This window comes from Trichosurus vulpecula, chromosome 1 (genome assembly GCF_011100635.1).
Source record: "Trichosurus vulpecula isolate mTriVul1 chromosome 1, mTriVul1.pri, whole genome shotgun sequence".
Taxonomy (NCBI): Eukaryota; Metazoa; Chordata; class Mammalia; order Diprotodontia; family Phalangeridae; genus Trichosurus; species Trichosurus vulpecula.
Window position 1 is genome coordinate 146,589,227 of NC_050573.1, and position 25,405 is coordinate 146,614,631.

Sequence of the window (25,405 nt, forward strand, 5' to 3'; positions counted from 1 at the left end):
ATATCTTACACCATATACCAAAAGTCAAAGTGGGTTCATGATTTAGGATAAAGGCTGATACTATAAGCAATTCGGGAGAGCAAGGAATAGTTTACCTGTCAGATTTATGGGAAAGGGAAGAATTCATGACCCAACAAGAGATAGAGAGCATTACAAAATGCAAAATGGATAATTTTGATTATGTTAATTTGAAAAGTTTTTTGTATAAACAAACCCAATGCAACAAAGATTAGGAAGGAAGCAGAAAATTGGGAGAAAATCTTTACAACCAGTGTCTCTGATAAAGGCCTCATCTCTAAAATATATAGAGAACTGAGCCAAATTTATAAGAATACAAGTCATTCCCAATTGAGAAATGGTCAAAGGATATGAACAGACAGTTTTCAGAGGAAGAAATTAAAGATATCTATAGGCATATGAAAAAATGCTCTAAAGCACTACTGATTAGAGAAATGCAAATCAAAACAACTCTTAGGTACCACATCTCTCCTGTCAGATTGTCTAACATGACAAAACAGGAAAACGATAAATGCTAGAGAGAATGTGGGAAAATTGGAACATTGTTACATTGTGGGTGGGGTTGTGAACTGATCCAGCCATTCTGGAGAGTAATTTAGAACTATGCCCAAAGGGCTATAAAAATGTGCATACGACTTTGACCCAGCAATACCACTTCTAGGGCTGTATCCCAAAGAGTTCACACAAGTAGGAAAGGGACCTACATGTACAAAACTATTTGTAGCAACTCTTTGTGGTAGCAAAGAATTGGAAATTGAGGGGATGCCCCTCAATTGGGGAATGGCTAAACAAGTTGTGGTATATGAAGGTAATGGAATACTACTGTGCTATAAGAAATGGGGATGATACGGACTTCATAATAACCTGGAAAGAACTACATGGTATAATGCTGAGTGAGCGGAGCAGAGCCAGGAGAACATTGTACACAACCACAGACATAATGCTTCTGTGATGACTAACTTTGATAGACTTGGTTCTTCTCAGCAATACAAGGTTCAAAGACAACTCCAAAGGACTCATGATGGAAAGAGCTACCTAACTAGAAAAAGAACTATGGAGTCTGAATGCAGATTGAGGCAAACTATTTGCTCTTTTTTTTTCCTCTTCTTTTTTGGTTTTGTTTCTTCTTTCTCATGATTCATTCCATTGATCATAATTTTTCTTTACAACTTGACTATTGTGTAAATAAATCTAATGTGAAGGTATATGTAGAACATATATCAGATTCCATGCTGTCTTGGGGGGGGGGGGGCGGGAGGGAGGAGAAGAAAATTTGAAACTCAAAAACTTGTGGAACTGAGTGTTGTAAACTAAAAATAAAAAAATCTAAAAAAAAATAAAATTTTAAAAAGAAAGAAAGAAAACACAGACCAAAAAAATCCCCCCAAATAAAGAAAAAGTGTCTTTGATCAAGCATCTCATGCTCTACTGGGGGGTATACAGCATCAATCAGTCAACAGGCATTCGTTAAATACTTATACATACAGGGCAGATGCCTTCATGCATCCCTTTCCCTTGCTTCCAACGTATCATTTCAAATTACTGGTCATAATATACATTTAAGTGATTACACAAAGAAGGAAAAATGAAAGTCTGATCAATCAAGGTGCCACAGAGTATATGCGGAGAAGATTTTGCAATCTTAGAAAATTTAATATCTAAATCTAATAATATCCACATCAAATACTCTTCCTAACATTAAATAAATTGTTGTGCAAGGGCTAGTGACTCATAGCACAAGCAGAAATAAGAGAAATAAAATGAAAGAATGAATGTATGAAAAAAATTTTCCTAAACAGTTTTGCAATATTTTTTTTTCAAGAAATGCCTCTTTGGTCTTACCACCTAATTTCTTTCGAAGGAAAAATGTCTGGAAAAACATATTTGTAGAGGACTGATGCTAACCATCATGTTTTCTTCCCCTCTTGCTTTAGTATCTTTATGCCATGTATATTGCTCCTTCGGCTGCCTTTGACATTGGATTAGAAAAAAAAAGGAAAAAAGAGATTTACATGAAAATAGACCCACCATTTGAAGATCTTTTTGATACAGCAGAAGAATATATTCTTCTCCTCCTTCTTGAACCCTGGATACAGATGGTGAAATCAGATCAAAACAATTATGGACAGGTATTGTGACGCTGTTTACTTTTGTTTGGGCTATCTTGGGGACTTCCTTTTTACTTGTTTATTGCAAAATTGATAATAAGCACTGTGGTCAGCATCTCAATAGAGAAATAACTGAAACATGTCTCTTAGAGCAGTACATTTGATTCATACCTGTGTTGGAACTTTAAATCAAGATTTGGCCATTGCTCAGAATGGGAATGGTGGGGGGTATTGTTAATAGCAGGGGGAAAGTATTTACCAAATTTTATCCTCCCCCCCCCAAAAATCTTGTTTCTACATTGCTTATTATACAGCTTGTGTCACAACACAGTATTTAATTCTGGGCTATTTTCTGTTTTTTTTATAAACACCATCAGAAGACAGATCTGAGTTTTGGTTTGCTGTAAACAAGTAAGCTATTATGCACTGGTCTTGTCCCTTCTCACTGTTTCAAAGCAATATTCTGTATGGATTAATTGATTGATCGCATTTAGTTTTATGCTACATGAGTTATAATAAATATTACACTCATAAAAATATCAACTTTCCACATGTACTGTGAAAAGTAGAGCCTATGATTGCCATGCTATCATTTTAAAGCACAGCTAGATGTTTATTAAGTCAGAATGCTTGATTTTGATAGTGTTTTCTCTCTTAAACATATTGTTTTCCCTATGAGATTGTCTCCAATTTACCTTTTATGTTGCTGTTTGCATGTTGTCTCCCACCTTAAACTGTGAGCTCCTTGACATCAGGAACTGACTTTTGTCTTTCTTTGTATCCCCAATGCTTAGCACAGTGCCTGACACTTAAAGATACCCGATAAATGCTAGCTAATTAACCGACCTCTTTTATCATAAAAAGGTCATTTTGAGTCAGTATTTAAGTTTATTCTTATTATTATTGATGGATGGAATCAGTACTCTTTAGTATCCATTTTGAATTGTAGAGTAAAACCACTTATAGATGTTTTCTGTTAAACTAAAGAATGTGCCTTATATATTGTGTTCTTTTGGGGGTTAGCAGAAAGCATCATGATTTTAGTTCAGGTGGGATGCTTCTTTGTTTTTCCATTTTCCCCCATGTATAACTAGAAATTTCTAAAATAATGATATATCATTGAGGCATCATGGTAGAATGGAAAAAGAATCACCTCAGGAATAAGAAATAGAGAAGTCAAGCAACCTAACCTCAAGAAAAAGAAATTGAACAAGCCATAAATGTACTCTCAAAGAAAAAATCCTGGGCCATATAGATTTACAAGTGAATGCTATCAAACATTCAAAGAATAACTACAATATTATACAAACTGTTTACAAAAAAAGGAAAAGAAGGAATCCTAGGAAGGAATTCTTTCTATGATACAAATATTGTCTTGATACATAAATCGGGGAAAGTCGAAACAGGAAGAAAACCATAGGTCAATATCCCTAATGAATATCAATACAAATTTTAAAAGTAAAATAGTAGCAAAAAGATTATAGCAACATATCAAAAATATTGATACATTCTGACTAGATTGGATTTTATGCCAGAAATTCAAGGTTGGTTCAAGATTAGGAAAACTATAAACCTAATAGACCATGTTAATTAGAGGAATAACAAAAGTCATATCATTATGTCAATATTGGAGAAAAAGCAATTTTGGCAAGATATAATACTAGAAAACAGGAATAAGTTTTCTTAATGTGACAAGTAGCACCTATCTAAAACCAATAGCCAGAATTATATGAAAGAGGGTAAACTAAAGTTCTTTCTAGTACTATCAGTAGTAAAGCAAAACATGCGTTATTTACAATAGTATTTAAGAAAGTGCTAGAAATGCTAACTATAGCAATAATACAAGAAAAAGAAATAGAGGAAGTAAGCAGAAGAGGAAACAAAATGATTGCTTTTTGCAGATGATAGGCTAGTTTACTTAGAGAATCCAAGACAGTCAACTAAAAATTGATTGAAACAATAATGTCAACAAATTGACTTTCTGTGACTCTGTTTTGCAGTTTCCTTGGAAAAGTTTCCTTGCTCTGCTTTGCCCTTTCCTTCTCCAGTTCATTTGATAGATGAGGAAACTGAGGCAAACAGGGATAAGTGACTTGCCTAGGGTCACACAGCTAGTAAGTGTCTGAGGCTGGATTTGAACTCAGGAAGAGGAGTCTTCCTGACTCCAGGGCCAGTATTTTATCCACTGTGCAACCTAGTTGCTTTCTAACTTTAGGAATGCATATTAAATCAACCTCACAACAGATTGTCAAAATTGACAAAAAAGGAAAAAGGCAAACAGGCACATTACTACACTACGAGTGAAGCTTTGGACTAGTCAGACAGTCTAGAAGCATGTATTAAGCACTGGGGATACAAAGAAAGGCAAAAGACAATCCCTGTCCTCAAGGAACTCATAATCTAATGGGAAAGGAAATAAGTCAATAAACATGCACAAACAAGCTATGTGCAGGATAAATAGGAAATAATTAACAGAGAGAAGACTCTAGAATTAAGAGGGGTCAGGTCTTCCCAACTCCAGATCCAGTATTCTATCCTCCGTGACCCCTAGCTCTGGTGACTGCAGTAAGTGTCCTATTGGATGTTCAGTAGCCATTTCTTAGTAATATGTTCTAATCTCTCCATTGATCCCTAAAAAAGAGAAGAGTCCAATTTTGTTCCATACAAGGTCCCACATTTAGCAATACGATGGCCTCACTCTCCCAGAGCAAAGTTAGCCACACCTTCCTCTCAGAGTACTACAGATACCCCAAGAGGTTGGAGGTGTCTTTCCCTAGTGCTATCAGCTCTACTTTCATTCCAGGGCAGTCCTTCCAATGTTAACCACCAATGACTAACAACCCAGTTCCATTTAACAAATTAATATTGATTAGCGCATTGTATGGCATATTATATAAGTACTTAAAGGAAAAGCTAATCAACATTCAAATTAATGTAAAGTCTGTGACTTTAGCATACCCCTTTCAGATTCATACAAGCCAGATTACTTCAAAAATAAGAAAGCAAGGATTGATGGCTACTAAATGGAAGTTGCAAAGAGCACGATTTTTTTTTCAGTTTTGCATGGCACTTTTGCAAAAGTTGACTTTGTCCTAGAGCATAAAGAACTCAAACAAATGCAGAAAGGCAGGAATATTAAATACCTTCTCATCAGACACCACACAATAAAAAGTATAGTTAATAAGAGAAATTTGAAGAAAAAACTTCTTAAGACAAGTGAAGATTACATAATAAATAAGGTCAAAGAACAAAGCATAAAAACAACAAATAATTATGTGGAATAAACTGATAACAATGAGGTAGTATACCAAAATTGACAAGGAAAAATGGTATCTCTGATATTTACACAAATAAAAGATTAGTGGATTGAGCATGCAGCTAAATAAAAAGAAATTCAACAAATTAAAACTCCCAAATAAAAATATGTAGTACTTCTGAAAATCCAGGAAAGGATGAACAAATTAAAACTACTGAAATGATAAACAGCTAATAATAATAATAATTGCTAACATTTAACATAGTGCTTACTATGTACTTTGCAATTATTATCTTACTTGATCTTTATAACAACCTTGGAAGGTAGATGCTATTATTATCCTCATTTTACAGATAATAAAATTGAGGCAAACAGAGATTAAATAACTTGTCCAGGTTCACACAAGTGTCTGCGGTTAGATTTGAACTTAGAAATTCCTGACTCTAGCCTCAGAACTTAATCTACTGTGCCACCTAGCTAATAAAGATATTTTTAAAATATCGATAAAAGAGATAAAAGGTAGGGGGGAGATGGTGAAAGAGTGAAAGAGAAGAGAGACCAAAAGAGAACAATAGAGAACAGATTTCCAACATCAAAACTGAAAAAGTTAATTTACAACAGTTGAAGAAGAAATAAGGAAATTGTCAGAAATAATAATTGTTAGAAAAAGACCAATTATGTGCCAACAAAACCGAAAATTTACAAGTTGTTTTTCTTTCTTTTTCCAATTGGGGAGGAGGAAGGTAGGAAGAGAAAGCAGATTTTTGTTAGTTGAAAAAAATAAAATTAATTTTAGAAAAGATCTATGCAAGAGGTAATGAAAGCTGGTAACGGTGAGAAGAGGTTGGAAATAAAATATATGGAGAACTAGAAATGACAAGATTTAGCAAATGATTGGTTAATGTTTTTTTGTCCTTTTTCGAGGACAGAGTGATTTCTAGCATGTGTAATTGGATTTAAGTGAGGCAGAGTTGCACAAAATTGTCAGCCTCACTCTGTCTTCCTGAGTCATCCAAGTACAATGGCAGGACAAAGTCAGGATGACTGGAAATGGCCTAGGTTGCAGTGGATGACCTTGGCATCTTCAATGACTGACCAAGCTTCAATGACTGCCTGTTTCAGCTGCCTTCATGGCCATTGGAACAAATTGTCCTCATCTACCCATTCCAGCAGGGCAAGTGTTTATATGCTTGGGGTAGACACTGCCCTAACTCACTAATAGGTTTGAGATCCACAGTTACCTTCAACTTGGTTTAGCCCATCTACCAAGGTGGTTTTACCATGATGTGTTTGCTACACACACTACAGTTTCTTGCAGCCATAGGTGAGAGTTGGGTGCTAGGTAGCTTGGTTAAAGTACAGTCAGAGACAACAAGGACTGAAGGAAAATGCTGAGATCACAAACATAAGTAATTGCACAAATGGTGCCTGTGACAGAATTAGGGAAGTTCAGAAGAGAGGTAGGTTTGGAGGGAAAGATAATGAGTTCTGTTTTGGGCTGTTGGGTTGAGAGACACCAGAACTCTGATCATGTAGTCACCAATCTTGACTCCAAAGAATGGATGGTAAAACATAGCTGTACCTCCTAACAAAGACATGATGGAGTCATGAATGGGATGAGGTTTGTTAGAAGTGACCAAGGTGTTGGTTTGTTTTGCTAGTAACTCTACTTCTGTGGGTTCTAATGAGACTGGCATAGGTCATTGGGAGGTGATAGTTTGAAGCAGGAGCCGATTTAAGTGATAATTCTGGAATTCATATGTGTCACTTTCATCTTTGAAATAATGACTTTTGGGACATCTTGGATAACGTGTGATCTATCGATGACATGAGATACATTATTTTTATTAGGTGGAGCTAGTGAAACAAGATCGACAGTTGGACTCCTTGTACTTTAGAAAGCTGCAGGCTATACACAAAGAGACTGTTCCCAAGAAAGAAGAGGTAAGACAAGTCCCTCATTATACAAACAGATTTTTTTCTCCTGAAAAGTTAGCACTTTGTATATCCGGAAAAGAAACTGAAAGCAAGCTTTGCTATAATAAGAGCAATGGATTTTGATGTACTGCTCTTCATTTACCAGTCACAGGGATATTAATTTAACCCCACAGCAGGAAAATTAAATAGATGATCTGTTCTAGGTCTCTCCACAGCTCATCTTCCCTGGGAGGGATCAGACAGCTGAGACTTTTATCCAGAAATGAGTTTGTTTTAATGCTGTTGTTCAGTCTTTAGAGCAGCCACATCTTCTACCTATTAAAAGTTCAGGAAGGAGCTAAGAATTCTCCCATATGGGAAGGGAAGTGTTTGATTGACCAAAGTAATAAGGAATTTAAGAGTGACAAGGAATTGACAGTGTCTGGGGGGAAAAAGATGAATGAATTGAATATTTTTATTTGTTTATTATTTTGTTATTTATTGGTGTGTTTTATAAAATTGCATCCTTCAGAATAGTCATCTTGATACACAAGCCCTGGATTTTAAATATTACATAATAGTAGACAATATTCATTTAGCACTTTTAAAATTGCCACTTTACAGATGAGGGACCTGAGGCTGAGAATGATTTGAACTCAGTTCTTCCTGGCTCCAGCACCTATACATTGTACCACCTCACCACCTCTAATTATGTTAATTAATGTGTTGGAAAACATTACATAAAACTATAACAACAGTGTCACGTAGGCATGTCAACCTTCAAATCAACCATATGAATTTAAAGCATTTCCCTCAAAATTATCCTCCCTACTAAGGGAAAGCTGGGTTTAAAACTTAGTCTGTGTTGTGAGTTTTTTAATCATGGTGTTACTTTTCTTTAGGTGAAGTAATGGGAGGAGTTCAAGAGGTAGCAGACCTCCAGAAAACTTGTCTGTCCCCTCCCTCCTATGTATACAACTGCAGATAGTTATTTGAAGTTCTATGCTGTGATCTTGTCATAATGAAAAAGTGCTCTCAAAAGTTTGTCCTGCCTACTGGATTAACGGCTCAGTTCTACCATTGACTTGCTCTGAGCCAATAATTAACTTTTGACTCTTTTTCTCCATTATCCTTGAGAGGAGAGATTGTTCCATTTTTTTTTTGTATTTGTTGTATCCTTATCTCCTGGCACCAGGCCTGACAACATCATAAGCACTAAATAATTGCTTGTTGACTGACATATTGATTGGTTGTGAAAATGGCAAAATATATTTGTGCTCTTATATAGATATTTGTAAAAATGCTTGACATTTAGTAGAAAATGTTCTTATTTGTGTTACAACAACCTCTTTGTATTACATTAGGAAGCTGAACTTGATTTACCAGTTCCTTATATTCCTAAAGAAACACAACTTTGGAATAAAGTTCCTGAGGAATTTAGACATCTTAACTTTAACTATCTGATTAACAACAAGCTGGAGTTTGAACATTTCCGCCAGTTTCTTGCATCTCATTCTGCTAGGTATGTAATGTTTACCATTTATAAATTTATTTAACTTACAAAGCAAAATGGCCCGACATTCTTTTCTAATATGCTTCTAATTGAATATATTTCTGTAATCCTTTGATTATGAAATTTGCCTTTGCCTAAACCCAGAAGTATCATGCTAAATTCCCAAGAACTGCTGAACATAATTTTTAGAAATGGCTCCACATACATTTTACATTTCAGATTTGGGTTTAAAAAATTTTTTTTAAAAAGTTCAAATAGCAAAAATATCATAAATTATTTTGGCGTTGACTATTTTTAAAACAATGCCTTTGTCTTCTTTCTGTGTTTTCCTTCTATTATGCTGTGTTGTATAGGTATGATATTGTTGTTTCTGGGAAGATAAAGTTACCTTGTCACCAGAGTGTACCTAGTCTAAAATTTCAATAATATAATGTTTTTTCTTAAAGAATTGAAATTATCTTAATTTCCTATGCAATGAAGCATGTTTCATATATGTGATGCAACCTTTGTGTGTACAGCTGAATATAAGCAAAAACAAATATTAAAGTTTTGCATGAGAGCTGAGAATTTTCAATATATTTGTTTAGTGTAGACTCAGCCATAATCTCTTGCTGATGATGTCATTCATGTTTAGTAGAAAATGACTTCTGAGTGTTGAATTTGCTTCTAGCTGTCAGTGACAGTTCCCAATGCTCATTCTTATGCATATACTTGGTCAAACTATTCTTTTGTTATGGCAGAATTTTCCCTTCTTTCTAGGAAGAATTGCTCTTAATCTAGCACATAGGTGAAATATAACATGCATTTTTTGTTGTTTATAACTCTTAAAGTACAACAGAAATGTAATCTGTATTCTATTTACATGGTCCAGGGGGGGAAAAACATTGTTTATTGATAATTTATCATTAGTGGATTTTTACTAATAAGTTCATATTGATAATGTATAGTATTAATAAGTTAATATCAACAATATTGTTAATATAATATTAATAAGTTAATAATTGTTAACAAGTTAATTATTTTTATGTTGTATTCATTTGGATCATTACATCATAAATGAAGATGCCATTACTGAGCTTTGTAGAAGTGCTTTAAATGTCTTTTCCAGTGTAACGGTGTTATAGCTTCCAGTTCTTTGTCATTGTCATATATTTACAAAATAATTACCAAAGTAACTATTTTAAAGTGAGGTAAGCTAAAGTATGGTACATAGTCATCGATGTTAACCTTCCAGTTCTAGTGATCAACAATTTCAACCCTGCTAGTTGCATAAATTATGTTAATCAGTCATGGACATCAGCCTTCTAAATGCTTTCAAAACAATGACTGGTTCAGCAGAAATGGAATAAGTAGTAAGCAAGTAAATAAAATTTAAAGTATTAAAATACTTTCTTTAGGCATTCACTTGTGTTTTATATGTCTGTTTGTAGTATGGACCTCATGTGTTGGACCGACATTGAGCAGTTCAGAAGAATACTTCACCAGGATAAAAAACAAAGAGAGGCAAAATCTATAGATATTAAAAACAAATACCTTAACAAAAAATACTTCTTCGGACCCAACAGTCCAGCTACAAAAGAGCAACAAGATGAGGTATCAGTATTTCAAAATAGAAATTTCCAAACTAAATTTTAATTCGTACTTGGACAAAAAACTGAGCTTTTCTATAATATGCTTACTTTTCTGATTTGCTTGATAGACATTTCTGATATAGTTTATTTCTTATGACTATTTAGTCTTCTTGTTTAATTAAGTTCCCTTCATTACTTTTTTTTTAAAAGTCTTGTTTAAAGAAGCATTGTCATTATAAGAGAACGTAAAATTTCATACAAGGTAGCCTATCACAGGGGCATTTGCCTTGGGCTTTTGGGGTAACCTGCATTTTTCAAAGAATAGGAAACCACCGACAGAGTCAACTAGTAAGCTTCACTTCCATTCCATTTGTGTTTGATGTTTCTCAGGACATTCTAGGTCACTGAAAATCCTTTTTCCCAAATTTTCTGCCCCCGAAGCTATGTTTGATGACTCATCATTGCAATTTCAGTACTCTTTTGGAAAGTATCATCCTGGCTTTGCGATCTTTCAATCATTTCAGTTTTACCATATTTTTAAGAACATGTGTTTCTCTTATACATACTCCAAGGGTCTGCTGAACTTAAAGTCTTTGGGCTTTAGGAATACTGAACAACTCATGTTCACATAGATTCATCTTTGCAAACAGGAGTCTAAATGTTCCAAACACACAATTAAAATATATGTTGATTACTTCAGGAGAAAATATAACTAAAAAACAAATATTCAAATCATTATCCATTAAAAATAGGAATATAAATCAATGATATAACTAATTTGCATAAGGAAATTAGCTTTAATAACTTCTTAGATTAAGAAGCAGGGTGACAATGTCAAGAATGATAAACTTGGAGTCATAGGACCAGAGTTTGAATTGGGACTTGCTTATTGCTACCTATGCGATTTCTCCCCCAATCCAAATCTTTTCTTCTTCTCCTAGGTGCATTATTTGGTATGTGCAAAAACTTTTGAATTTGATATAGCCAAAATTATCTTTATTGTGTTCTTTTGGATTGTGGCTAGGACCTGCAGTATTTCTCCAGTATAGTTATTTCCCTTGTGTTTTTCCCCTGGTTGATAACTGGGGTGGGGAATGGAACATACTGCTAGAAAACTCTTTCCAAGGCGACATTGATCAAATTAATGACTGCTATTTAGGTTCAGTCATTCATATAGTTCTAAATCCATCTTACTGTAGTAACTTCCAACCTAGTAGTGTCACACTCAAATAGAAACAAATCCCAGCAGGCAGCATATTGACTTAGAAAACCACAAATTAACAATATCTATGTTGTATTGTATCTTTATTTATTTTATTAAATATTTCCCAATTACATTTTAACCAGGTTCAGGCAATAATTGGGAGTTCTGCAGCCAGGGACTGTGAGCTGTCAATCTCACACCTCTGATCCAACTCTATTTCAATTAACTTCAACAAGCATTTATTCTGCTTATTTATCCATCTTATCCACAAGCAGAGTGAGATGTTTTGTCAAATGTTTTGCTGAAATTGAAATGAATTTGGGTCTCTAGCATTCACCTGATGTACCAGGCTTTGATGGATCTGTGCTCAAATTGTTGAATCCTTCCTCAAATAGGGCCGATGCGCTTTGAAACCATCTAAACCAGGGGTGGGGAACCTGTGGCCGCAAGGCCACATGTGACCCTCTAGGTCCTCAAGTCTGGCTCTTTGACTGAATCCAAACTTCACAGAACAAATCCCCTTAATAAAAGGATTTGTTCTGTAAAACTTGGACTCAGCCAAAAAGCCACGCCCGAGGACCTAGAAGGCCATGTGTGGCCTTGAGACCACAAGGTTCTCCAGCCCTGATCCAAGCTTTCTCATTCTGTGCTTTTCTTGTCCCTGTGTATCCTGCAAATCCTGCACAGGAGCTCCTCCCATCAGGGGACACTTCCGGTAGATCTCCTAACACTGTGTGAATACCAATGGACCAGACAAGCTCTTCTTCATTTATCCCTCCCTCTCATTGCAATGCTGGCTCAACTCCTTTTCCAGTCAATATTTCCCTAGTAAGATATATGTATGTATGTATATATGTATGTGTGTATACATATATATATGTATGTATATGTATATATACACACACACATACACACATATATATATACATACCTACATATATATATATATATATGTATATATCTGCCATGCTATTTATCCTGTGCAATTGCTTTGACAAAGATAATTTTATTTTTGTCTTTGTACTCTTCATTTCAATCTCCAATCCTTCTATGCCTCAGTACTTTCTCAGGCTGTCACTCTTATGCAGAAGTATTCCAGAGCCAGCTCCAACCAGCCACTGCTTGTTAAATTTTCCATGTGAGCATTTACATCTTGGAAACAAGCAAGATGCAAATCAGGGCTTGGTTTATTGTTTTATTTATTATCTAGACTTAAGAAAATATTAATGATTCAGATTAAGCTTAAAAGTGCGTCGTGTGTACATTTTTTGAGAGATGGTTGTTAAATGTTTATTAGTACATCCCTGCCCCAATATTTACTTCACTTTCCTTCTTTATCTTGTAGCTATGTTTACAGGTCCTATGAAGTTAATTTCACAATAGCAGGGTTAAATGAATCACACTGTTGTTTAACCTTTATAATTCTTGACTAGCTGAAAGGAATTTTTTCATATGAAGGAATCAGTCTCTTCATCCTAGATCCTACAAGAACCAAGGGCATCACCTATATAACATGCTACACCTGCAGAGTTCAGAGATGGAAAATTGTCAGCATGCTCTCAGACCACTTAGTGAGACAAATATGAAGGTCTTTACTGATAGGTGTAAGGAATTAGACAGTAGCCATTATTTAGATTGGCATATAGAGGTGGAAACAAGGGAGTATTATTGGCCTTAATAATAAAAGTGATACAAATATGAATAATATAGGATTATTTTAATTCGCATTGCTTTGGGGAAATGATTTCAAAAACTGACACCATCAAGCTGTTTTATTTTTAATTTTTACTAACAAAATTTGTCCCCATTCCCATTTCTCTCCCCCTACCCAGGGTGGTGATATGCAGGGTTAAAGTTGGGAAGATTCCAAAGTGTAAGCATGCTAAGTCATGATATACTAAACTGCATTTTCCTGTTTTTCAAAAAGATCTGCTAATTGGATCATGTGACTTTACCTCTCAATGATCCTTAGTTTTTAAGGTTATAAATGTTTACATTTAACCACCTTTGGACTTGGTACTTAGCCCTGGTTGTCAAGTTCTGCTCATTACTGAATTGTCTCAGCATTGTTGCTAATTAATTAAATCATATCTCCTCCTTCATTAGCCACAGGACAGAAGATGTCATTATGATCTATTTCTGAAACTCCTTCAATTGAGAGTTAATCAAGACAGTGAATTTAGCGATCACTATAATCGTGGTACAGAGCCTGAAAATTAACAACAGAGGTCAATTATTTTGTTTCCTTCCACAGTTACTTTCACAAATGTCAGTGTACGTCTTAATAGCCAATGGGAGACAGTGTCCCACCCCTCCCCGCCAAAGAAAGAAATGCAAATCTTTTTAATGCTGTAACACTGGAACAGATTTGTACACAAACAACTAATATTACAGGAATGTTTGTTTGTCCTATTCTGTGTTGTTTTAAAGACTTTTTAAAACTTATACTAAGGGTAGCTAAGGTGCCTGTAGAAGGCCATTCCACACATACTGAATAAATCCTTTGCTCCATCCCATGATGGGAAAGTAAACTAGCATGAATATACATTAACATTCACTGAATTTTACATGAGATAGGAAAAAAAAAGTTACAAACTCCAGGACTGATTTTTATTCACAGACTATGAGAAATACCTTTTAACCACAGTAAATATTTCCTTATTGACATTTCTTTTTTTGTTTCTTTAAAGATAATGCAATTAGGTGGTGGCTGGGGAATGATTCTTCATGAGCAGCTGGCATCACCTGTTCTGCTGGAAATTCAAAAATGTGTCCGAAGGAGGCTAGAAAACATGTGGTTGCCCTTGTTCCTATCAAGTGAACAGTATGTAGCACGTCAAAAAATAAAGGTAAGAGAAGGGACACAATCTTTGGTGTAGTTTTTGACTGTGTTTAAGTGATGAATACCATCATTTTTGTTGTTCAATTGTTTTCAGTCACGTCTGACTCTCTGTGACCCCATTTGGGGTTTTCTTCGCAAAGATACTGGAGTGGTTTGCCATTTCCTTCTCCAGCTCATTTGGCAAATGAGGAAACTGAGGTAAATAGGGTTAAGTGACTTGCCTGGGGTCACACAGCTAATAAGTGTCTGAGGCTGGATTTGAACTCAGGTCTTCCCAACTCCAGGTCCAGCACTCTTATCTAAAATTGCCACCTAGCTGCATCATTCTCCGTATTAATTGGTAGGAACATCAAAGTACCATCCTCTTTACTGAATTGACAAAACATTCTGGAACCAAATTACCAGGAAATGCTGCTAGCCTTTTAGTTCATTAAGGACATCAAATAAAACAGAGAAGGAAAATTAGAATTGGAAATTACAGAGCCATGAAGCTGCCTCATGTTAAAAAGGGAATCTGTGCTGAACAGCTAGAGTTGGCAGTAATAATGTTGTCTCCTTTGACTGTTCCATTTCACATTCCAAAGATGAAATTATTCCTCCAACTACCTAGCCTCTCAATGCCTCTGAGCCAAAGGTGTCAAACACACATCCCTACGTCATCTCTCCTGAATGCAGACTGAATCACATTAAAATGCAATTGGGAAATATTTAACAAAATAAATGAAAGTACAATAAAATATAGATCATATATTTTAAAACTAAGTCAATATGCAGCCCTCAGGGATATTTAGGTATAAATTAGTGGCCCCTATTTCTATTTGATTTTTGACACCGTGGCTCTAAGCAGTCTCTAGTACCATTTATTTAATTCCTCCACTATATTTACTATAGTGATTTTCATGTGACCTGTTACATAAATAACAATGATGGTCTAGAAGATACTCTACCATACATTAGCAATTCCTGTTTTTACACTGATGGCAAACAGTTTGGAGATTTGCTGCGATTTGCCTGTTACATGGAAGTTGGCAGTCAGAAGACATAGGTTCGAATCCCAGCTCTTTCACTTCCTAGTCATTTGACTGTGCAATATTTTTACCTCTTTAAGGTTCAATTTCCTCCCTATAAAGTGGAAATAATAATATTCCCTACATATCTATCTCACAAGGTTGTTGAGAGGATCAAATGAAGTAATGAGCATAGATAATAAACTCTGTAAACGTTAAAGGATATTGACTGTATCGATGCTGGCTGTTACATTTTTGGCTGACCAGCACATGTAAGGATCAGAATTGTTTGCTTAAGACATAGCTCAAAAATATGAGGAAGAAAGCTATCAGGTTTGAATCATAGGCCTCTCTCTGTCTTCTGGATAACTCTGCTAAACCAGTGCTCGGTTGTGTCAGTATGACTAATTCAATACTGAAAAATTCTTAACTTTGTGTGTGTATTCCTGATTCCAAATAACCACTTTGAATAGTCTTTTTTTTTTTTTAGGACTGGCCAGTCTTATGGCTTGACCAGTTGCTTTATCGTCATATAGACATGACTAGAGCGTACAGACCTCCTCAATAGGGTGAAGGAGGCTCCCTATTCTGAAATCTGGGGAGAGGTGTCTTTGGGATCCAAGCAGGACAGTTTGGGACGGACGCAGTACAGGCCTTCCTGAGCTTTTACCAGGGGGTTGAGGTATGAAGTAACCTAAGATGACCAAGCTGGGAGGAAATTGGGAAAGAAGTTCCTGCCTTAGGCAAGACTCCCAGCTGGCAAACTAAATACACATACTGAAAGAATATAAGGGACAACTCTGGACAAGCAGCTCCATCAGTAGGGAGCTAGACCTGAGGTAATGTCAGGTTCCAGACCACATTAAAGAATGTTCAACAGGAAGCAGATGGGCAGATGTCCAAGAGGTGGTGAAAAACCACGATTAAACCGTAAGAAGCATTAGACATTGTAAACCCAACCTTTTTTCATCTGTTACTGTGTGATCTCCTAACTACTGTTCTCCATAAAAGTTCTCCTTTGAGTGTCTCACTCCAGTTATCGACATTACCCTGGGTTCTTGAAGGTTGTTCGGACTCTGATAGGTTGTACCAAGTTTGAAGTATGGTTATAGTGGCACTTTGCCTGCTGCTCTTCAAGGAGCAGTTCATGGAAAAAAAAGGTCCGTATGTGTTGATTTTTTGTCCGTGGCAACCTATGAAACGGACAAAAATACAAAAGGGTCCTGAGGCCATGTGCCTGTCTCCATAGTGAAAGTAATGGAAAATGGGGGTAGAAGGTAAGAAGAATCACATCTTTCTTAAACTATTTATAAACATTAACTGTTGATACCCTTACTGATTTATCTTTGACCAACAAAAAATGAGTTAATATATCATTGGAGGAACTAAACAAATCTATGTTGACAATTTTTAATATAATTAGAGAAGACATAAACAAGTTACAGCTAACTGGAAAAGGTGGCTGTCATCAAGAAGCTATATTAAGTTGGTTTTGTTATGTACCCAAAGGCAGCAAGGAGCATCATTCTATGGCATACTTGGTATTGTGCTGCAGAAAGACCTTGGTCTCTCTGATTGTCTGTTCCTTAACATCTCCTCTGCCTGCCTGGTACCCCCTCTGTTCTTCTTTGCTGTTTCTCCTGAACAACACCCTTCACACATCCAAATCTAGAAACTTCTAAACTTGGAATATTCAAGGCTAGCAATTCTCTGTGGTGGTTAATTGCCTGTGACCTCAGGGAGAGTGACCAAATCCAGCCCTTCCAAGCAGGAAGCCTTCCTATAAAAACACCAAAACAGTTCTGGATCAGTCATCAGTCTAGCCCCAATCGTGTAGCCATCTGAGATGCCCAGAAACACGGACTCATTAGTCCTAAATCATCATAAGACTCGCTCTTCCTGAAGTGTCCTAAAGACCATCATGCTCAGTACTCCTTAATGACATCCCTGGTTGTATCCCTTTCCTTCCCCTTCAGTAAGCACTCAATAACTTTTTTTCATTGTGAGGGAGTTCAGTGGACACCCTTAGCTTAGAGGTGTTGGTCCTGGCCCCAGTGTAAAAATGGGGCTAGTGATCTACTATGATGCTCTTCCATCATTGTCCTTGTCCACCACTCCTTTGGATTGTCCCCCAGCAAGCCACATGGCCTTGCTTTGGGACCTTCATTAAAACATACCAAATAAAATAGCCTTTTCCTTTCTGCCAGGACTGGCTCATCTAATTTTTCATGAAATTTTTTAGTCCCAGCAATAAAGTCTGACACTTGGTCATCTTTCCTTGGGAGCATAAACAAAGAGATGAAAGTAAAGATAATTGCAACATGGTGATGATGACAACTCACATTTACACAATATTTTGAAAGTTTACAAAGTATTTGTACCAAAGAGATGAAAGTAAAGATAATTGCTACCTAGTAATGATGATAACTTAATTTACAAAACATTTTAAAGGTTTACAAAGTAGCCAAGATGGTGGAGTGAAAACAAAGTACTTGCACTTAAGGCAGTGGGTTCGAGTTGCAGATACAGCATTAGACTTGGAGTTAGGAAGACCTGATTTTAAATCCTCTTGCAGGCATTTAATATCTTTGTGTTCTTGGCAAGTAACCTAACCTCTCAGTTTCTTCATTTGTGAAATGGGCATAGTAACAGCAACTACCTCACAGGGCTGTTGGGAGAATCCGATGAGATAGTAGCGTATGTAAAGCGCTTTGTAAGCCTTAAAACACTGCGTAAATGTTAAATGTTATTGTCTTGCAGAGTATAAAAAAGAAATTCTCATGATAAGTAGAGTTTCTAAATAAAGTCATCATATATGCCTTTACATTCAGTGACAATGAAAATCTGGGCATTAGGGAAGGAAGTTGAAAATTAGGATTTTGAGTCAAGAAATGAAAAAAGACCAAAGGCTTCTAGACTTCTAAGCAGCTTCATACCCGCAAGTTTTTTAAGAAAAAAGAAGTGAAGGGAAAGCGTTAGATGTGGCAAGCACCAAGGAAATCTCACAGGAGATGAAACAGACAATATATTCACAGAAAATGACTTTACTGAATTACTGAATTTACTGAATTCAGATTCAGCTGTCTGTATACGATTGAATCGGGGCAGCTAGGTGGCACAGTGAGTAGAGCACTGGCCCTGGAGTCAGGAGAACCTGAGTTCAAATGCAGCCTCAGACACTTACTAGCTGTGTGACCTCAGGTAAGTCAGTTAACCCCAATTACCTTGCCTTCCCCCTCCAAAAAAAAAAAAGAGAGAGAGAGGCATTAAGTGGGAATTATATGTTAAGTGGAGGTATTTGCAATTATAATTGAAAATAAGCTGCATAAAATTCCAATCAAAGAAGGATTCGTGTCAACACGGAAATTCTCCAGATGCTCCTGTGACTTTAAAACCCAGAACACTAGAAGGCCTTCAGAATGAGCTGCAGTCATTTAAAAGAGATCAGCCTAGCCGTTCACATCAGAAAAAAAAAAATGTGACGAAGAATGCATATTGCACAGATTATGGCGCGTAGTTGAATAGGAAGTCTGTTGAGTTAATTCAGTTCTACATCTGTCTTGGACAAACACTGTAGATGGTCAGTGAATTGGGCCCAGAACTGACTAGGAGAAGATCAGGCATTAAATTTAATAAATCATACAGTATTTTCATTGATATCCAGCTTCTTATTGCTCCTAAAGCATATGCATTTAACAACACTATTCTCTATCCAAAAACAAAACCAAAAAATCTTCCGAGTGATTCTGTGTGGTTCTGCCTCATAGAACATGACAGTTTCAGAAGAATCAAATTGCAAGAGATTCAAAGGGAAAGATGCCCAGTAAGTATAAGAAAGGTGTAAAAAGTCTGTTTCACACAAAAGGCAGCATCAGGAAGACTTCAGTTCAAATCTCCACTCAGACAACTGCATCTCAGTTTCCCTCTCTGTAAAATGAAAAGATTGGACTCAATAACTTCTAAGACCCTTTCTAATTCTAAATTGATGATCCTATGCTTTCCATGTTAGGAGTGGCAAAAAAAAAATCACTACACACTTTAATTATCAGAACAGTAAAAGCTTCTGTCACGTAACTAGTGACAGATGACAGCTCCACTGTATGAGGGCTGCAATGATACTCATGGAGGATTAAAAGAACCATAGACAAACCTCTAGCTCATTTGACAGATTCTCTGTGAAGGAAAGTTGTGGATGAGAATCCGCAACAGAAAGAATGTTCCCACACCACAGATATAGTATAAGCAGTATGGATAAAGGGTTGGATTTGGTCAAGAAGATCCTGGTTCAGATCCTGCCCCTGCTACTTCCTGGTAGTGACCACGGGCAAGCCTGAGTGCCCTCATCTGAAAAACTAGAGATAAGCCTTCCTCCCAGGGTTGTTGAGAGAGTCAAAAATGAAAATGCATATAAAGCACTTTGTAAACTTTAAAGAATTATTTAAATAAATGTTAGCTATTATTGTCTGTTTCTTTACTATTGCTCTTCTCCCTATTTTGTGGTCTTTTGTAATTTTCATGGGAAATACCTTTTAAATACCTAAAAGGTTGGCATGATGTCATCAGAGGGTAGGAAAGGTCATGGAAAAAGAGACTGCTGGGGACCCGGGTTTGGGGGAGTCTAGGTAAGCAATAGCATTTTGAAACCTGAGGAGGCTTCTGGGAAGCTGAGATCCATCTTGGTGGATGAGTAAGAAATTATGTGGTGATACGATTCAGGAAGTGTGTTGCAATCCATGACTCCATAGTATGTATCATTAATAAATTAATTTTATGTTTAATCTATGTTTAGTTGCAGATGGAGGATATAGCTGAAGAGTTTATACTCAAGAAACGTGGAGAGAAAATTGGGGTCTGGAAGGCAAGTATTGTACTTTCTTTCTTAGAAGATCCATTCTTTCTGTTAGACGATTATTTTTCTGTATCCTTATGCTTTGTAGACTTATGCTGGAAACATGACTCTCTTAGCCACAAAGACCAAAATTGTCAACATATTAACTTATTAGCTGATTAGAGGGATCTGAGAAGTGTTCCCAGCATAGGTTATTGAGCATATATCAATAAAAGTAGTTCCCTTTCAAACACAAAAGAGAAAGTAGAATATGTAACCAAATCAACAGAATAAATTATCTCACAAAATCACTTTGGTTTAGGATTACATTTCAGCATTATCAGAGTTAAGATAAATATCATTTTGATAATGATTAAAATCATGTACCTCATTTGAGATGTGCCAATTTTGCGTCTTAAAAAGCAAGAAATCTTCTCAGCAATACAATGACCTAAGACCATTCCAAAAGACTCATGATGGAAAATGCTATCCACAGCCAGAAAAAGATCTATAGAGTCTGAATGCAGATCTTTTTGTTTGTTTTTTCTTTCTTGTGGTTTTTCTCTTTGGTTCTGATTCTTCTTTCACAACATGACTAATGTGGAAATATGTTTAATATGGTTGTACATGTATAGCCTATATCGCATTGCTTGTCGTCTTAGGGGAGAGGAGAAGGGGAAGGAAGGGAGTGAGAACAAAATTTGGAACTCAAAATTTTATAAAAGTGAATGCTGAAAATCATCTTTACATGTAATTAGAAAAAATTCTATTAAGTGGGGAGGAAACAGAGTAAAAAAATCAGATTTGTTGCCAGAATGCAAATTTGTGCATGATTATCCATTTTCTTAGTAAAACCAAGCAAAACAGTAAAGATAGTGCATGAAAGAAAGCAGCAATTTCCACCAGTAGCTAGAGTGAGGACATTGGTCACACTGCCACTGAGAAACTGCTTGTAAGAGAAAAACCAAGTATCAGCTCTGGACAGTTGTGACATTTCCTGTGTGTCCATCTGTTTTTCCTCTATTGTGAGTGTGTGTCCCTGGAAAATACTGCATATGACATTGGTCAGCAAGCTACCTGAGATTCAAGGTATGAGTACATGAAAGGCTTATACCCAGTGACAACTCTATGTCACAAGGTCAGCAACAACTGCATCTTCGATAACATCTTCTGAGCCTTTTTCTGTACATAGTTGAGCTTATGCCAAAGGTCATGGGACCCTGATACATTCTATCTTCTAGTGGTTTCACTTCGATAATTCAAACTACAACTGAGTGACTCACTGATGGAAAAGTCTTCCACCACTTTAAAGCCCCTAGAGCCAATCTCTAATCCCTGCTTGACCTAATCAAAGAGATGCTTACCTCATAAAGAGATCACAGGGTATAAACCATCTTGTTCACACATTTAAAACATCATAGGGTAACCATTCTTACTCTTTAACACCTTGTAATTCCATTAATTGAAGTGAAGGTGGAACCTCATCCTTGGATATTTAGAAAGACTTCAAATAGACTCTCATCATAGTATGGTAATGTGATGTAAACCAAAAAAAATAGAATTATTCTGAAACTCCAGTGTATCTTTTCTAGTAAAATTTCAAGATTCCCATAACAAGATTGCTTTTTCTTAAAACTTTAAAAGATTTTTTATTTAAATACTGAGTTACTTGAAATTGTCCAGTGGCCAAGGACTTGACATATTACTGGAAAAAAATAACCACATAAATTTTGGCACATTTGCAATAAATTAAAAAGGAAGATAAAAGGAAATTGAAATTAAATGGAGGAATGGTTAGCAGGTTCTCCTTGGAGAGATAAAGGCTTTGTTGGAGTTGGCTTCATCTGCTGCTGAAGAACAACAGGAAACATTTCACAGGAAACTCATTTTACCTTGAAGTTTTCATGATGAACATACGTAAAAAGACCACTATGAAAATAATTCAGCTTAAACAGTAGTGTCTGTTTTAAAGGATGAAGTTGAGACATTCTGAGAAGAGCTTGACAAGATATACCAAGCCAAATCAACATATATTCTGAATCTTTGATTTCAATGAAAAGATGAGCACAGGAGAGATTAGGGGAAAAAATAGGTTGGAAAATATGTTTCAAGTTTAAGTAACAAAAGAGAGGACAAAGGCTTATAGACAACTTGGAAGACTCATACCTCTGGGTTGTGATTACTTTCCTCAAGAAGATAATCTGAAGGCATTGGACATGGCAAGAATTGAACAACACCACATGTACACATGAAATGGATTATTTCTTAACAGGCAGGAAATTACAGCTTATTGATGTAGGATTCATGTCAGAATCATCTGTCTCTGTGTAGTTACACCATCAGCTAGTTATAGCAGAGATCAGAATCAACACTAAATGAAGGGGGAAAAATTATGAGAAGATACTGCATACAGTTACATTAGCTAGAATTTGAACTATTCAAATGAGTTGTTGATGCCCAAAATGTGGGAGTGATGGTAAAGATATTGATCTTCATTATCCCTGTTTCTTACAAAAGTTCTGGTTATAAAGGATTACATAAGTTTTGGAGGAACAAAGTATTCTTTTTAAAAAATTTTCTCCATAACAAAGCTTTGAGTAGAAAGATAGTACTCCTAAAATTATTTAATATGAAATATAATTTGGGTGGGAGGCAACATATGTAGTAAACAGAAAACTGACCTTGGAATTAGGAATGTCCAGGTTCAAGTCCATCCCTACCATGCTCTACCTATGTGACCTTAGGCAAGGCATTTAAACTCTTAGTCCTCCAGGCAAATCTCTTTAAAAAAAGATTGCCTGATAATCTGCATTGATAAGAAGGAATTTCCCTACATTGATGAAAACTCAGAAATTTCCCTACTTTGATGAAAACCCAAATCCAGATTTAAATCTCATTAAAATAGCAATGCTAATCTCTTAAAGACATAGCCACTAACTTGAGTTTTTATATTTCTTAACCTCCTGACTATACTCAAAATATTTATTTCACTATCAGAATGTTAACCCTTACAGATTCTTTACTATTTTTCCTTTAATAGAATTACAGAATCTTAGAGATGAAACTGCTTTTAAAAGGTCCCTTAATCTTTCCTCTAGTCTTTAGAAATCATTAAAATTAAACTCTCCTAGAATAGGTATCTTCTTAAAAGTATTTGTTATTTTTTTTAACATTCTTTTTAAATTTTTAGTTCCAGATTTGCTCCCTCCCAAACCTTTCTCCACCCACAATATGAAATAAAATATACATGGAAATCATGTAAAACATTCCCATATCAGCCATATTGCAGGGGGTGGGAAGCAAAAAAAAAATTAGAAAATTATACTTCAATTTGCATTCAAAGTTCATCAGTTCTCTCTTCCTGGAAATAGAGAACATTTTTTTACATCATGAGTCCTTTGGAATTGTCTTGGATCACTGTATTGATCAGAATAACCAAGTCTTTTACAGTGATCATCATTACAACATTTGTGGTTACTGTGTGCAATGGGTCCCAGTTCTTCTCACTTCACTTTGCATCAGTTCATATAGGTCTTGGCATATTTTGTTTGATTTATTTTCTGAAACCACCTTTCCATCATTTCTCATAGCACGATAGTACTCCATCACAGTCATATGCAACAACTTGTCCAGCCATTCCCCAATTAATGAACATCCCCTCAGTTTCCAACTCTTTGCTACCACAAAAAGAACTGCTATAAATACTTTTGTACATATGTGTCCTTGTCCTTTTTTCTTTTATCTCGTTGGGGTACAGACCTAGTAGTGGTATTGCTGGATCAGAGGGAATACACTGTTTTATAGCCCTTTGGGCATAGTTCCAGATTCTTCTCTAGAATGGTTGAACTAGTGAACTTGTCCACCAACAGTTCATTAATATACCTATTTTCCCTCATCCCCTCTAGCATTCATCATTTCTGATAGGTGTGAGGTGGTACCTCAGAGTTGTTTTAATTTACCTTTCTCTCATCAAGAGTGATTTACAGCATTTTTTCATATGACTATAGGTAACTTTGATTTCTTATGAAAACTGCCTTTTCATGTCCTTTGATCATTTCTCAATTGGGGGATGGCTCTTCTTTTTATAAATTTGACTCAGTTCCCTATATTTTTGAGAAATGAGGCCTTTATTAGAGAAAAATGCTATATAATTTTTTTATATTACTTCACTGTCTATGGTACCTTTTAGCAAAATGTAGCATCCTTGATTATCTCTTTCTATTAGGTTTTATTTTTGCTTTTGTTTTGTCTGAGATCATGATGGCCACCCTTGCCTTTTTCACTGAATCATATGGATTCTACTCCAACCTTTCACTTCAACTCTGTGTGTGTCTGTTTCAAATGTGTCTCTTGTAAACAACATATTGTTAGATTCTGGTTTCTAATCCACTCTCCTATCTGCTTCAGTTTTATGGGTGAGTTCATCTCATTCACATTCATAGTTATGACCACTAACTGTATATCTCCCTCCATATCATTTTCTTCTGTTTATTCTTCTTTCTTTCCCTTTTTGTCCTGTTCCTCCTCAAAAGTCCATTTTGTTTCTAACCACTAACCCTAGTTGCCCTCCCACTCTACATCTTCCCCCTCCCAATATCTCTCATTCCCCCTCTCCTCCTAGCTCCCTATTGGGTAAGATAGATTTCTATACCCAACTGAGTGTGTGTGTGTGTGTGTGTGTGTGTGTGTGTGTGTGTGTGTGTGTGAGAGAGAGAGAGAGAGAGAGAGAGTTCCCCTCTTTGAACCAATTAAAATTCAAGCATTGCTTGCCACCACTACCCCTCTGGCCAACATTTTTCGCTTCACTATAAAAGCTCTTCCTTGCATGCCTCCTTTATGTAAGAAAATCTGTCCCATTCTACCTCTCCCTTCCCCCTTCTCACAGTGCCTTTTTCTCCTACATTCTTTTTTTTTGGAGATCATTCCAATATAATAGACTCACACCCATGCCCTCTATGCAGACTCCTTCTAACTGCTCCAGTAACGATAAAGTTCTTTGGAGTTACATGTATCCTCTTAACATATAGGAATGTCTACAGTTTAACACCATTGAATCCTTTACTTTCATGTTTAAGTTTTTATAGTTCTGTTTCAATGTCAGATTTTCTATTCAGCTCTGGTCTTTCCTTTTTGTTTTCCTT

The 25,405-nt window shown here is 36.0% G+C and overlaps 1 protein-coding gene across 1 annotated transcript in view; it reads left to right on the forward strand.

The window, feature by feature from the left end:
* Window positions 1-25,405, forward strand: part of RGS22 (regulator of G protein signaling 22) — a 162,682-nt gene that overhangs the window by 102,647 nt on the left and 34,630 nt on the right. The window contains 6 exon segments of the mRNA XM_036740854.1: window positions 1,953-2,147; window positions 7,234-7,326; window positions 8,664-8,821; window positions 10,243-10,405; window positions 14,278-14,436; window positions 20,226-20,294. Coding sequence (XP_036596749.1) covers window positions 1,953-2,147; window positions 7,234-7,326; window positions 8,664-8,821; window positions 10,243-10,405; window positions 14,278-14,436; window positions 20,226-20,294 — 837 coding nt within the window.